Source organism: Pollachius pollachius (genome assembly GCF_949987615.1).
Source record: "Pollachius pollachius genome assembly, chromosome: 5".
In the NCBI taxonomy this organism is placed as follows: Eukaryota; Metazoa; Chordata; class Actinopteri; order Gadiformes; family Gadidae; genus Pollachius; species Pollachius pollachius.
In genome coordinates, this window is record NC_136938.1 from 2,230,813 (window position 1) to 2,245,812 (window position 15,000).

The following is a 15,000-nucleotide window of genomic DNA, read 5'->3' on the forward strand; positions in this document are numbered from 1 at the left end:
AATCTATTTCACACACCATGAATAAATGTGCACAGGGCTGTTGTGAGTGTACAGTGCTGTGTGATGTGCACAGAGCTGATTTGAGCGTTTGGGTGCTGATTTGAGTGTGCACAGGGCTGATTTGAGTGTGCACGGTGCTGATTTGACTGTGCACGGTTCTGATTTGAGTGTGCACGGTGCTGATTTGAGTGTGCACAGTGATGATTTGAGTGTGCAAGGTGTGACCATTGGTGTGACCATTGGCTCTGGTGAATATATTCGGTACAACAATGCAACATAACGAGGAAAAGACCTTCCTGAGCTAAGACCACCTACATTAAAAAAATATATTCTTCTCTAGCAAAACAATATTTAGCCCTCTGTCATTTTACACAATATGTCCCAAATAAAGTTGACAATAATGACGATGAGTTGAGGGGGGTTCTACTAGGATTTTTATGTTTAAATATTACAAATAGCATATGTTTTATAGATCTATCTTTTGGCATGGCAGCCTGCAGTGGCGCCGGTGGTCCAGCAGTGGCGCTGTGCTCTGCTGGGTCACTCCTCACCTGACCAGGCTCCCCGTGGTGTCGGGGTCACGGGCGTTGACCGTGCCGATCACCGTGTTGACGGGCGCGTTCTCGTTGACCTCCAGCACGTAGGCGGGCCGTGTGAAGATGGGTGGCTCGTCCGAGTCATCCACCACCACCTTCACCGTGGCCGTGTCCCGGTAGGGGCCCCCGCTGCCCGGCTCCGAGCGCAGGTTGGTGGCCTCCACCTTCAGCGTGAACGCCTTCTTACTCTCGAAGTCAAGGGGCTGGGCAAAGGGGGAGGGACAGGAAGTCAGGGATGCACAGGAAGGAAACGCACAGGAAGGCAACGTACAGGGAGGGAGGGACAGGAAGTCGGGGATGCACAGGAAGGGCGGGACAGGAAGTGAGGGACGCAAAGGAAGTAAAAGGGCACAGAAGAAGTAACGGATGCACAGGAAGTGAGGGACGCACAGGAAGGCAATGCACAGGGAGGGAGGGACAGGAAGTCAGGGAAGGAAGACAACATTTTATATTAATTTCTCAAGATTAAAGAGGATATATGTATGTAGTGAATATGTATTTCTTGTTTTGTTTATCTTTCACTTGTTAATGTTCCGCCGCTACATCCTAACATTCATCAGCCCGGCATCCTCCTTTGGTCGGCCTTTCCCATCCTGCCCAGACATACTCTCTCTTCTCTATCCCTGTCCTGTACCACAAAGTCACTCACAATGCATATAGCATAATTTAATACATCTAGGTGTAAATTAGAAACACCCAGTCCAACTGTTGACCAGCAGGGAGACTGTTATCCAGATGTGACACAGTTTCAATAAAACTCCTTTACCAGCTCTGAGTTCGACGGCTTTTATTTGAAATTATTAATCACACATAAGAAATGTGATTTGCATATTCATGTAACCTGAAATTATAATTATTGCGTTCCCGTCACCTCGAAGGATTACACATTTTCCGGCTCATGCTCTCAATGTCAGAGATGTATGACTGCTTTCACAACCACTAACATAATCAGATTGAGTCAAATGAATTGCACAGCAATTATGAAAAATATGCAACAATACCGAACCAGAGCGAATAGCAGCCATCAATGTGATTGAGTAGACATATCAAAACGCAAATCGTCCTTTTCACCTCCTGCTTGTGCATGTTAGACATCATTTTGCAAATGCCACTTCATTGATATGTGCAAAATGTAAAAGTGTCACATTGTCACTTCCTGGGAATCTCTGAGGGCAAACCCAGAATGTCACAGTTTCATTGTGAATCACCCCTGGTCCCTCGCACCCTGCTAGAATAATGGGATCAAGTCACTTCCACACTCCATAACCAGGATTTATAGTGGAATCACAACCAGACCGCAGCTTTGGGGGATAAGAGTGAGTAGAGGGAGGAAGGAGCAAACATATTCACAGAGAGAATGAGTAAGATATAGAGGTAATGAGTTAAATACAGAGGTAATGACAGAGAGAAAGAGTTAGATATAGAGGTAATGAAAGAGAGAGGAGAGTTAGATATATTGGTAATGACAAAGAGAGAATGAGTAAGCTATAAAGGTAATGTCAGGGGTAATGAGTTAGGTATAGAGGTAATCACAGAGAGAGGATGGTTAGATATAGAGGTAATGAGAGAGAGAATTAGTTCGATAATGAGGTAATGACAGGGGTAAGGAGTTAGATAAAGAGGTAATGAGGTAGATATATAGGTAATGACAGAGAGAGAACAGTTATATATAGAGGTAATGAGTTAGATATAGAGGTAATTACAGAGAGAATGAGTTAGATATCGAGGTAATGAGTTAGATACAGAGGTAATTACAGAGAAAATGAGCTACATATAGAGGTAATGAAAGAGAGAGGAATGTTAGATATAACGGTGATGACAGAGAGAATTAATTAGATTTAGAGGTAATGACAAAGAGAGAATGAGTTAAATATAAAGGTAATGACAGGGGTAATGAGTTAGGTATAGAGGTAATCACAGAGAGAGGAGTATTAGATATAGAGGTAATGACAGAGAGAATGAGTTAGATATGGAGGTAATGACAGAGGTAATGAGATAGATGTAGTGGTAATAAGTTAGATATAGAGCTAATGAGAGAGAGAAGAGTAAGATATAGAGGTAATGACAGAGAGAATGAGTTAGATATAAAGGTAATGACAGGGGTAATGAGTTAGGTATAGAGGTAATCACAGAGAGAGGAGTGTTAGATTTAGAGGTAATGACAGAGAGAATGAGTTAGATATGGAGGTAATGACAGGGGTAATGAGATAGATATAGAGCTAATGAGAGAGAGAGAAGAGTAAGATATAGAGGTAATGACAGAGAGAATGAGGTTTAGAGGTAATGAAAGCGAATGAGCTGTAGAGGTAATGATGAAAGGTGTATTAGGAATGAGCTGACTGCAGCTACACTGGGCCCAGGTGCACTAGGAATGAGCTTCAATCGGACGGCTGAGGATATAGGGGACCCTCTAGAATACAACTGTTAGAGGTAATTTCAGTATATTGAAGACGTGTACATATGTTTAATAGAGATATAATATAAGTATATTAAAGACATGAACATGTTAAATAGAGATATAATATCAGTATATTATATACCGTTAAATATATGTTAAATATAGATATAATATCAGTATATTATAGACAGCAACATATATGTTAAATAGAGATATAATATTAGTATATCTAAAACAGTTACATATCTTTTAAATTGATCAGCATATTCTAGACAATTACATATAATTTAAATAGAGACATTGTATCAGTATATTAAAGACAGTTAAATATAGGTTAAATATAGATATCATAGCAGAATATCAAAGACAGTTAAATATGAGCTAAATAGAGACATATCAATACATCAAAGACAAAATATAAGTGAAATATAGATATTACATCAGTATATTAAAGACATTTAAATAATAAATTGTTAAGTATTAAAATGGGCATTGGTATCACATGTAGCTCAAGTTTCCCCTATAATCAGTCAAGTGGTGGGTTAGCAAGAGGCTAATGTAGGGGCTAGCACCATTATGTCTCAGAACACAGAGTGGAACTACCACATCTCCTCCACAGCACATGCGTACTTGTTGTTTGCAGAATCTCAAACAGCACTGCCTTCCCTGCTATTGTTCCCCCTCCCACCAGAACCAAATTGGTACGTATACATGAGGTATTTTTAAGACATCAAAGTTCAGCCCTGGCTTGCGGGTTGAAAGCTCACATCCCACAGAAAGATGAACTCTCAGCACGCCTGAGGGCTGGCAGATAAAACGCTTAACATCCCAAACAACAAAGAGCCTCTCTTCCCTCTCCTCTCGCGTCGCAGTTAGATCAATATGTTTTAACCTTGCCGTAAAGGTTATTTAATAATTTGTTGGACTCCTTCCTCCACCGCTCATCCACTTGTAACCTCCATCCCACCTCTTTGTTTTAATAAGACATGAGGAGCTGGGAGACACATCATCGTGTTCTCAGAAGCTGTTTGGAGAAGAGTGGTGAAGATATTCAAGCAGGGGCCATTACCTCTTCCTTACAAACAGTCACCCAGAGCCGCCAGCTCGCCCCCATCTCCATTGTTTCCTTCTAATCAGTGATGGCATGAACAGACGCGGTATACATGTGGAGAGATGAGTGGGAACCAGCCTGACACTGCGATGGGGAAAGGAGCACGCTTGACATTTACTTTGTCAACTGTAAGACTCCTTGTATCCACTTTGCTTTACATCACTCCTGTTTCCCTTTCCAGTCCCCGGCAGATTGCCCTGGTTCTTGATCGCTCCACCTCCCATGTCTCTGGAATTGTTCACAGTTTGACAAAGTCACACTGGCTGTCCTTGGGGTAATGTCATTTTGCATCTGAACACAATGACACTCTGCACTGAAGTGATGCATAGCTTCCTCCTCTGACACTGAAGCAGCCATGACTCAAGACTGAAGAGCAGCCGTCTATCAATCACACCACGCGCCACGCAGACCTCGGGATCAAGCGCAGAACGTTGGGACTAAGTACATTGAATACATCCATACATAACCAGTGTGCTCCGCTTTCAAAGCCCGCCGTGAAATCTCCATTTGATTCCTGAGGTGTCCTTGACAATGGGAGCTGTGCTCAAACCCACATTCCCCGTCCTTATTAAAATGCAGTGATATTTTCAGATGTAAATGTGCCTCTTCAGTAATGAGGGGAATACAGCATGCAGACTTCTACATATCTGCTGACAAATAACAGAAACCAGCGCTCCAACCTCTGTTGCTGTTATAGTGAAGAACACATCGGCCTGTATATCCACAGACACACCGGTCTGTATATCCACAGACACACCAGTCTGTATATCCACAGACACACCAGTCTGTATATCCACAGACACACCAGTCTGTATATCCACAGACACATGGATGTCGGCAGTTGAATTTGTCATTGAGATCCTGGTGTTATCCGGACAGCGGCCCTTGTCATGCCTAAAACATAATGTGAAGAAACACCGCCATTGATTTCCACTGTTTCCCTGACATTAGCGCGCTGCTGCATTCGCTCCAAGGTTACGCTCCACGGCCACGATGGACTCCTGCCAAATTGTGTGAATTTTTTTTTTCATAACCACCTTGAAAATCGTTGTCAAGAAATAAAACACCCTGCGGAGTTGTCGGACGGCCAGCAGAGAGCGGAGGAGTTGGACGGAGCCAGAGATGTGTGCGTGTCAGTCCTTGGTTCTTAGTGTGTGCGTGTCAGTCCTTGGTTGTAGGTGTGTGTGTGTGTAAGTCGTCGGTTCTTCGCCAATCGCCTGGCAAGGATTAATTGGGGCGTTAGCAAAACTAAATTCAGCATAAACTAAAGTGTGCTCTGAACCCCTTCTTTAAATCACTGAGCCACTGAGTTAAGATCAACGGAGAGAGAGAGAGAGAGAGAGAGAGAGAGAGAGAGAGAGAGAGAGAGAGAGAGAGAGACACACACACACACACACACAGAAACAAAGAGAGCGAGAGAGAGAAACAGCGAGAGAGAGAAGCAGAGCAAGAAACAGTTGGGGAATCTCCTGGTAGGGCTCGGGGCTTACCTTCTTCAGCTTGAGAATCCCCTCCTGAGTCTGGCCATCCGTTGAGATCTGGAACATTCCCCTCTCGTCTCCCTCGATGATGTTGTAGGTGGACTTGGCGTTCTCCCCAATGTCTCTATCGTTGGCCTTCACCCTGCCACCTGCCTTCCCAATGGGCAGGTCCTCTGGGATCACAAACTCATACAGACCTGCGGGTACACGGGAAATATTCAGCTATGGAGCGGAGGACTGCAGTGCTGAGCAGCACAGCCTCCTGCCGCCTGGACCAGGAGACAGACTGAACACAGCCTCCTGCTGCCTGGACCAGGAGACAGTCTGAACACATCCTCCTGCTGCCTGGAGACAGTCTGAACACAGCTTCCTGCTTCCTGGACAAGGAGACAGCCTGAACACAGCTTTCTGTCGCCTGGACCAGGAGACAGTCTGAACACAGCCTACTGCTGACCAGGAGACAGTCTGAACACAGCCTCCTGCTCACCAGGAAACAGTCTGAACACAGCTTCCTGCTGCCTGGACCAGGGGACAGTCTGCAGAGACTCATGCACGGCACACTGCATCCACATGCCGGCTTAGCCATGTTGATATTTCAAGAAAACAGCAAAATAGCCTCATAAAAACCCCCCTCAACACACTCTAGATGAGAAACACTTAACTTCAGATGATCTTCTCTTCAAGGTCATCTGAAGCTCACAGCGGATCTTACTTTTGGAGAACTTAGGCGGGTTGTCGTTGACGTCGGTCAGGGTGACGGTGACGGTGGTGGTGCCGGAGAGGCCGCCCATGTGCCCGCCCATGTCCTTGGCCTGGATGACCACCAGGTACTCCTCTCTCATCTCCCGGTCCATCCCGTGGAGAGCGATCTTAATGGTGGCTGAGGAAGAGACCCTACATGTTACGCTACGTCTAAATAAACGGTAAAGAGAAATGGGTGAACTCAAGGCTTGTGTCTTTGCCTTCGATCCATTCAGCAGGGATTGTGACGACCTTCTGAACACAGGGGCCACAGCATGGACCCCGACGGGCATGCAGGTGATAATCAACCATGAGGCTGGGATGGCGGTGATGTGACCCGTTTGTCTCTCACGCTGTTCACGTGCGCTCATTTGTATTCTGATTGAGTGTGAATTACGCTGCTTGTCTTGTATAATGTTGCATATTGTATGCAGAATGGACCTTAGTGAGTGTGTCGCGGCGCTGAATATAAAACAAGCTCAGCCGCAGTATATGTGGATAATCCACTCAGGAAACAGAGGCCCGCATGATCATCAAATGAATATAAAACCCCTCATGAAAGCCTAGCTTTGGCATGACACCCTACAGTGGTCCTGAGCTGCCTCAAACAATGGAGAGGCTCCAGAATACGACGAAGGCAAAGGCTTTTGTTTTTTAGTGTTGGCGGTGCTGATGTATTCTAGGTTATTCATTTATTGTTTTCACAGAGAGAGAAGCCGCGGTCCATGGAGGGGCATTTGTACATGAACAGATGTACCATTATATCAAGTTAAGATTGGATGTGAAGTCGAAGAAGTAGAGGAGGCGGCTGATCCCCCGCAGATGGTGGAGGTCGGCGTGGTTCTGCAAGACAGTGTTCATATTGTCCAGGCTGAGCGTTGACGTGGAGGTCCTGGTTGTTCTGCAGATGACAGTGTTTGTGGAGGTCGAGTAGTGTAAAAAAAATAAAAAAATACAAACAAATCAAACAAAAACCAACGTTGCCCCCCTGGCGTCATGCAGCAGCTTAACGAGGTCCAGTCAATCATCTGTTAATCACTGCTACTTAAGTGACAGACAGTGTTCATAAAGAAAGTGTTCATGTTGTCTACCTCAGGTTGTCTTCATGTTGTCTGCCTCAGGTTGTGTTCATGTTGTCTACCTCAGGTTGTGTTAACATTGTCTACCTCGTGTCCAGGTTTTGTTCATGTTGTCTGCCTCAGGTTGTGTCCATGTTGTGTACCTTGTGTCCAGGTTGTGTTAACATTGTCTACCTTGTGTCTAGGTTGTGTTAACATTGTCTACCTCGTGTCCAGGCTGAGCCTGAACGGTTGGGTCTTGAGGATTTATTCACTCATTCTCTTCGGCCATGAGTTTTCATTTATCTCGGTCCCTAAACTATTTGGGTCTAGACACAAATGACAGTCCAACCAGGTGCCCTTGAAAAATGGGCTGAAAGCAACGACCATGGGACCCAGAGAGCAATTTGTTTTGTGCTCCAACACTGGTTCATGTCACCCGGTGAGGTCTTCTCCCCTCCACATCATTTATTACCCCTCTGTTTTAGTTCTGGTGGTTTTCAACAGGGTTGTTGATGAACTCAACCATCTTTTTATTACCGGGGTCACAGATGGACTCGACTTTGAATGAACAGCATTCCACGTTCTCGCTCCAGCTCAGGAACACACAGTGTACGGTGTGTACAGTGTGCGGTGTGTACGGTGTGTACAGTGTGTGTACAGTGTATGGTGTCATTTGGTCTGAGCAACGAGAAGCAGGCGGTCAGACATTGAAACAAAGCCTCGTAGCACAATGTTGAGCTCAGCAGGAAGACTCATCAGACTGGGGGGGGGGGGGGTATTATCGGGAAGCCATTTTCTTTGTTTGTAAAAAAAAATGTCATTCGTTTTCTGTGGGAATGAATAAACCCATATATTTACAGAAAGGGTTGAACCTCTTCAGCGTGTTCTGAAATAGATCAGCCAGCTGCATAGATGTCATGCATGTTCTACTTGATAACATACAGTATTAGACACATCCGGAGTGGAGGACTCTCTCCCGGTACCCTTCTGAGCTTCACGCGCAGTATTCAGAAAAACTGCAGGTTAACCACAATATTCAGCACCTCCAAAGAACTGAAATAGTCCTCTCTGCTACGAGGGATTGAAGGCAGACTAAGCAACTTAAATGTTCTCCTCTTGTATAAACAGATCAATTAATACCTACACATCATGCATGAGTGCATTGACAAACACACACACACACAAATACCGCCATCTTGTTTCTTCAGTCATCCTGCAACAAGCAGCACTCTCATCCCTGTTGATCATAGCTGATTATTCAAATGAATTCGTAATCACTGAGCGGGAGGACAAACAAACACTCATTTCCATACATCCGCACAAACTTTCTCCTCTTTCCACTTTTCCCCATCGCCCATGAAATGAGGAACGGGCCGCGCTGTTTGTTTATTTTCAAATGCTTTTCATTTCGACATGGCGCTGTAAGTGTCAAACGCATTTTAATAGTTGTTTTCCTTTTACCTTTTAATTTTCATTAACATTCATTAAAACATCTGGCACACTCGAATGAGCCATCTGCATGTGCTCAGTAATCACGCAAAGCAGGAATGCTAATCCCTAACTGTCCTCTAAGTGTTTTTGTTCCTGACAGCTCCCCTTGTGCGCCACGCCAACGCTTTAATCACAAACTCTAAGGATGACAACCAATTTCATTACAAAAACACCGTCCATGTAATTATGGACGCACATATATGAAATGCTTACGGGATCTGCTTAGTTTCTCACAGGCTGAGTTGATTCCACCTCATTTCTTATTAATTTCTCCTTGCTATTATTTAATCAGGTGGGTGTAAATACTCGCTGATAAACAGTCACCTTGAAAATGCCATAAAATGTGCAAATTAGAAATATTTTTCTCTTTAAACCAGAAATGTGATATGATAATGGTTCCAGTCCCGGTGAGGCTGGGTGTGTTGTTCTAATGCACATCTTCAATGTCTTGTGTGCTATTCCATGAAACTGTTCACTAGATTTAAGTTGGCAGTTATTACTGAACATGACTGTATGAATGAGGAATACATGTATTCAATATTGTTGGATTTTGTTGCTTTTGTTTATGAGGGGTTGATGGGGCAGCGGGCTACAAAAGGCTTTCCTGCTGCTGGTGCTAGTGATCACTGAGGCTGTAGCGCAGAGCATTGTGAAAGCCTCATTTACAAACCAGTCCAGCAGCGTTAGTGTTGTGGACTAGATCAGCGTTAGTCTTGTGGACTAGATCACATACCTGTGTTCATACACGGCTTTGGAAGAGGTACCATGCTCTTCATGCGTAGGTGAGTATTAATGAGGGGAATAGTAGCTTGTTTTCTGGCCTCTTAGCTTGGTGTTCTGCTTCAAACTCACTATTAAAGGCTAATCCTTATCAGGTACAGTGCTATCATAGCCACAATATGGCCTCCTTCAGCAGGATGCCACCCCTCCCTCCCATCCCTCCCTCCTCTTTAAAGGTATTTTAAGGGACCCCTCCCTCCTCTTTAAATGTATTTTAAGGGACCCCTTCCTCCTCTTTAAAGGTATTTTAAGGGGGCCCCTTCCTCCCATTTAAAGGTATTTTAAGGAACCCCTCGTTCCTCTTTGAAGGTATTCTAAGGGACCCCTCCCACCTCTTTAAAGGTACTCCATGGTAGAGTGTGGAACTCCTTCTAGAGCCCCTTTGGTAGTAAGTGAACTGCACCACCCACTCTCTCGTTGGGATCGGAGTCCCTTGCTCCATTTCTCGGCCGCTTACTACACAATAATACAAACTGGCTTAAGCTAGCTCTCCTTAACATACTAGGGTCTTCAGGAGCATGCTTAGAGTCACTTCCTTTACTTTTTCCTGCAGTAACATTCTACATGTAGGTACTTTAATGACGTGTATCAAAAGACTGTTTGGATAAAGCGTGAGATGATAAATGCCTTGAATAGTTATAGTATAGAACTGAACAGTTACCAGAGTTGGGGTCTATAGAGAAGTAGGGCTGGCCCTCCAGGATGCTGTAGACCAGCCGGGCACTGTTCCCGTATACGGGATCGTCTGCGTCGCTGGCCGTGACGCGGGTCACCGGCGTGCCTGTGGAGGCAGAGAGGGAGAGGAGTGAGACACACACAGAAACACATCATCACCCCAGAACCGCGTCCAGCCGGCATCTTGCAGACGCTCTGCTGCAGGACGTCTCAGTCGCCACCGCTCGCCGTCCAACACGTCGAGGGCGCTGTAAACCTTCACGCTGCCCTGCCATGTCTCTGAATGCAGACCACAGGCGGAGTGGTGGGGGACGGTTTGCCATCCATCACCCTGTCAGCCGTGGCGCTGGTTAGAGCGTCACCCAGGTAGATATGAGAGCATATGGAAAGTGACTGTTTCCTTTAACGGGCTAATCACAGGGTAATCGCAGGCCCTGTAGCTCAGCTCCATCGTGGCAGTTACAAATTACATAGATTACATTACACACTTCATGTGTCATAGAACAGAAACCTTCTACCCCCCAGCCCCCAGCAGCCATATAACCTATAAATACCCACAAGGCGTTACGTTTCCAAACGCCCACTTTGGATTTGTCTTAAAGCACCTTCTTACAACACAGCAACATTGCAAATGCCAACCCGGCCCATTGTAATTAATTGCCAGTAATTTGCCTCGCCCTTGCGGGGGGCCAAGCAGAGAGAACAAGACAGAATACCAGCAAACAGCAAGCCAAGGTACTCTACAGATGACCTGTTAATTGTTCTTGTAAATGATGTTTGGAGGGGTCAACATGGCGCCGTGGGGACGGTCCCTCGTGTTAGCGAGCTGTCAGGTCCTGACTACTGCAGTCTCTGACCGCCGCACAACCACACAACGGCTAGTGCACAACGGCTAACACACAACCACCCGCCACATGCTGAGCCTCACTCATTTACAAGTCAACAAACAAAGGATGCGGGCATAAGACCACAGAAAGGGTATAAGAGTATAAGAGTCTAAGCTAGTTGCAGCAGCAGTCCGCGGAGGAAGTGTTGGTGTCGCCGTGGGGGTTGGAAGTGTTTCCGAAACACACTGAAATAAACATGGCCGATGTAACACAGCCATGATTGCGGTTTCCTTCTACAGATTCTTACAGCTAGTTAGTGATATTCCAGTCACAGGAATTAAGATGTCAGACACAGCTATGTTGAGCCAATGCTTCACACAGTGATGGGTCTTTTTCTTTCTCCATACAAAAAAACCCATCCAGATCCATGCGGGACGTTTTTAAAACCACTTTTCAAGATCCTCCTTGTTACGCTGCCAGCCACACGTGTCAAGTATTGATTAATAGTCACCGCCCGTCTCTGGCCTCTTAACAGCAAAAACAAAGAGCCGACCGCCTCTGACTGCTGCAGCCGCCTCAGTCCTGCAGGCAAATTACTTCAGTGGGAGAGCACTTCAAGCGGCCCTCGGAGACAGCTGTGAAGGTAATTCATAGTCTTTATGATGACCCTAGCTGTTGTGTTGCCAGAATTCTACCTTGTAAATTCCATAGCATTTGTTCCATACCTCAAGTTGTTTCCAGGTTTCCTTTAGTGTTTAGATCATAGAGGATCAATGAGGATCGCTTGGTGCCTCTCTGCAATTGGTTTTGTCTCTCCATTCCACACAGAAACACAGATGGATGCACAGTCAGACACACACACACACAAACACACACAAACAGAAACATAGCTTGACACACACACACGCAGACACACACACACACACACACACACACACACATGCATGCAACCATACGCACAGGTTTAACCTTCCCTACACAAAAACACACAAAGCACATGTGATGGCCCTGTCTCCCGTTGCAATTGGCCCTTGCAGCACTAGCAATCATAATCTCCGCCGGCTGACAGTACGTACAGGCCATTGAAACTAAACCAGCAGCAGCTGTTGTTTGGTTCCTTACACCAAACACACGGCGTACATTCAATTACACTGAACAGTTATCAGCACTGCTCCCCCGCACATCAATAAGAGAGGAACGGTGGCGTGCACAGGAGCCCACAATGCTGGGGAGAGGGGGAGAGGGGGAGAGAGCCAGGGGGGAGAGGGGAGAGAGGGGTAGAGAGGGCCAGGGGGGAGAGAGGGGAGAGAGGGGTAGAGAGGGCCAGGGGGAGAGAGAGGAGAGAGGGGTAGAGAGGGCCAGGCGGAAGAGGGGGGCGAGGGCCATGGGGAGAAGGGAGAGAAGGGAGAGAGGGAGGAGGGCCATGGGGGAGAGAGGGGAGAGAGGGAGGTGGGCCATGGGGGAGAGAGGGGAGAGAGGGAGGAGGGCCATGGGGGAGAGAGGGGAGAGAGGGAGGTGGGCCATGGGGGAGAGAGGGGAGAGAGGGAGGAGGGCCATGGGGGAGAGAGGGGAGAGAGGGAGGTGGGCCATGGGGGAGAGAGGGGAGAGAGGGAGGAGGGCCATAGCAGAGAGAGGGGAGAGGGGAGAGAGGGGTGTGGGCCATGGGGAGAGGGGAGGGGCCATGGGTAAGGTCCTCTATGTCTTCAGAGTTAGAGTTAGTTGTGTTTCCATCACATTGGAAAAAATGAAGACATTTATCCGTACATCCAATAACATAAAAAAAAATACTTCTAAATAGAATATGACATGTCTTCAGTCCAGTTAGAGCAGACAGCAACGCAACGGCAGCTCGTAGAAAATACAAAAGAAAAATGTCCTTAAAAACTGTGGAACAGCAGACATGAAATAGCAGCCAGACGGACACACATTCAGACAGACAGACAGACAGACAGACAGACAGACAGACAGACAGACACACACACACACATAGTTACACGCAGACAGACAAAGACACACACACAGACAGACAGACACACAGACAGCGGCATGGGAGAAACTCAATGGTGAGAGAGTGGGATATGATGGGAGGATTTTTATGCGACGCCTGTAACATTGTAGCTACATTGTAGAAACACAGCATCTTTACACTTAGGAGATGAAATATAGCTGCATAGTGTTCAAAAAGAGAGAGGGAGAGAGAGAGAGAGAAAGAGAGAGAGAGAGAGAGAGAGAGACAGAGACAGAGACAGAGACAGAGACAGACAGAGACAGAGACAGAGAGAGATGCTGGTGTGCAATAAGCGACTGAACAGAGTGGAGCAGACAGCGTAAAGCACCATCTGGAAGTTTTTAATACATAAACAGAGTGTCACTGAGGCACCAGCATCTCTGGTCCATATGTTTGGTCTATATAGCGGCCTGGTAGTCTGCTGGCCACAGTGGGTTCAGCTCACTGTGCTGCTGTCTGTAGAGAGGAGGCTCATCATGTCTGCTTTACTGGTGCAAGTTCTTTATTACGTGAGAGAAGACTCTCTCACACACATACACACACACACACACACACACACACACACACACACACACACACACACACACACACACACACACTCCCCACATGTATCCCCTTGGCTGTATACGTTTATTACATATCTATATATACATTTATATCATAGTAACAGCCCAACAGAAGCATGTGTGTGTTTCTGTTTCCTCACCGGCCTCTCCTTCTGTGGGAGGGAAGTTGCTGTTTTCTCAAAAACTACAAAAATGGAGGAATTGAGGTGGGAGGCATTCTGCCTCAAAATGGCTGACGCCGGGAACAGGAGTTTATATAAGGAACACATTCTGCCATGGTGATGTTGTCATCAATACGGAGGCCTGATTGTACTTAAGCTACTGCTTAAATGCCTGAGAATGAGGCGTCACACATAGTTTGGTGTGTTGCACCCTCTGCTTTCTCGTGCGACAAGAAATTCGAAAGTTGTAACACAAGTTCAACAAACACCTAATTTGACACCAAAGCCTTGCCCTTCTGCTGTTTACCATAACAAGTTGTACCTTGGTGCCATTCTGTAAACAGCAGTTCCCCAGTTTGAAGAATTTGCTAATTTATCAAAAAGAAACCAACCACTGATTCATTCACACACAGAAAAAACACTCAAAATATGATCAAAGCAAATTGTTTCCTCGGAATATTCATTAGAATTTCTGTGTGCTCTGTTCCATCCTGTCTGATCCTCATCAATCTCCAGGAAGTGGAACTACAGCACGCAGTCTCGCCCCTACACCATGCTAACTCTGTAAGCTAGTCACAGGTACCTTCTCATCATTGAGGACGGCTAATGGCTTCTCTAACGTCATTAACCATGTGACATCAACCATGGGACAGCTCAGAATTAATTAAACGCATGAACAGACGTTTTTCACACACACACACATCCATACGGAATATGTTTATAGCACAGCTCTGTTAAATACCTGATACTGATTGGTCAATGACATTCCAAGGGCACATCCTATTTCAATGAGGCTGTGGTCGCGGTGGGTGGGTGTGGTGGAGGTTGTGGTGGGTGAGATGGTGGATGGAGGTGCTGGTGGGCTGTGGTGATGCTGGTGGGTGAGATTGTGGTGTTGGGGGGGGTGGGGGGGGGGTGTTTTGAGGCGCTGGCGGTATATGTCTGCAGGCACTCAGCCATAGAAAGGGAACCACTGAAGCGTGGGGAGATGTGGGGGAGATATTGGGGGGGATGTGGGGGAGATGTTGGGGAAGATGTTGGGGGAGATGTTGGTGGAGATGGGGCAGCAGCACCCTGCTGTGCTCCCTGCCGAGGTAAAACAAC

The 15,000-nt window shown here is 46.2% G+C and overlaps 1 protein-coding gene across 1 annotated transcript in view; it reads right to left on the reverse strand.

Annotated features, from left to right (window-relative positions):
- The window catches only part of cdh8 (cadherin 8), a gene marked incomplete at both ends in the record, with an annotated part of 79,829 nt that overhangs the window by 14,560 nt on the left and 50,269 nt on the right, over positions 1-15,000 (reverse strand). Inside the window, 4 exons of the mRNA XM_079736448.1 lie at positions 552-799; positions 5,596-5,783; positions 6,299-6,466; positions 10,321-10,440. Coding sequence (XP_079592574.1) covers positions 552-799; positions 5,596-5,783; positions 6,299-6,466; positions 10,321-10,440 — 724 coding nt within the window. The remainder of the gene's footprint in view (positions 1-551; positions 800-5,595; positions 5,784-6,298; positions 6,467-10,320; positions 10,441-15,000) is intronic.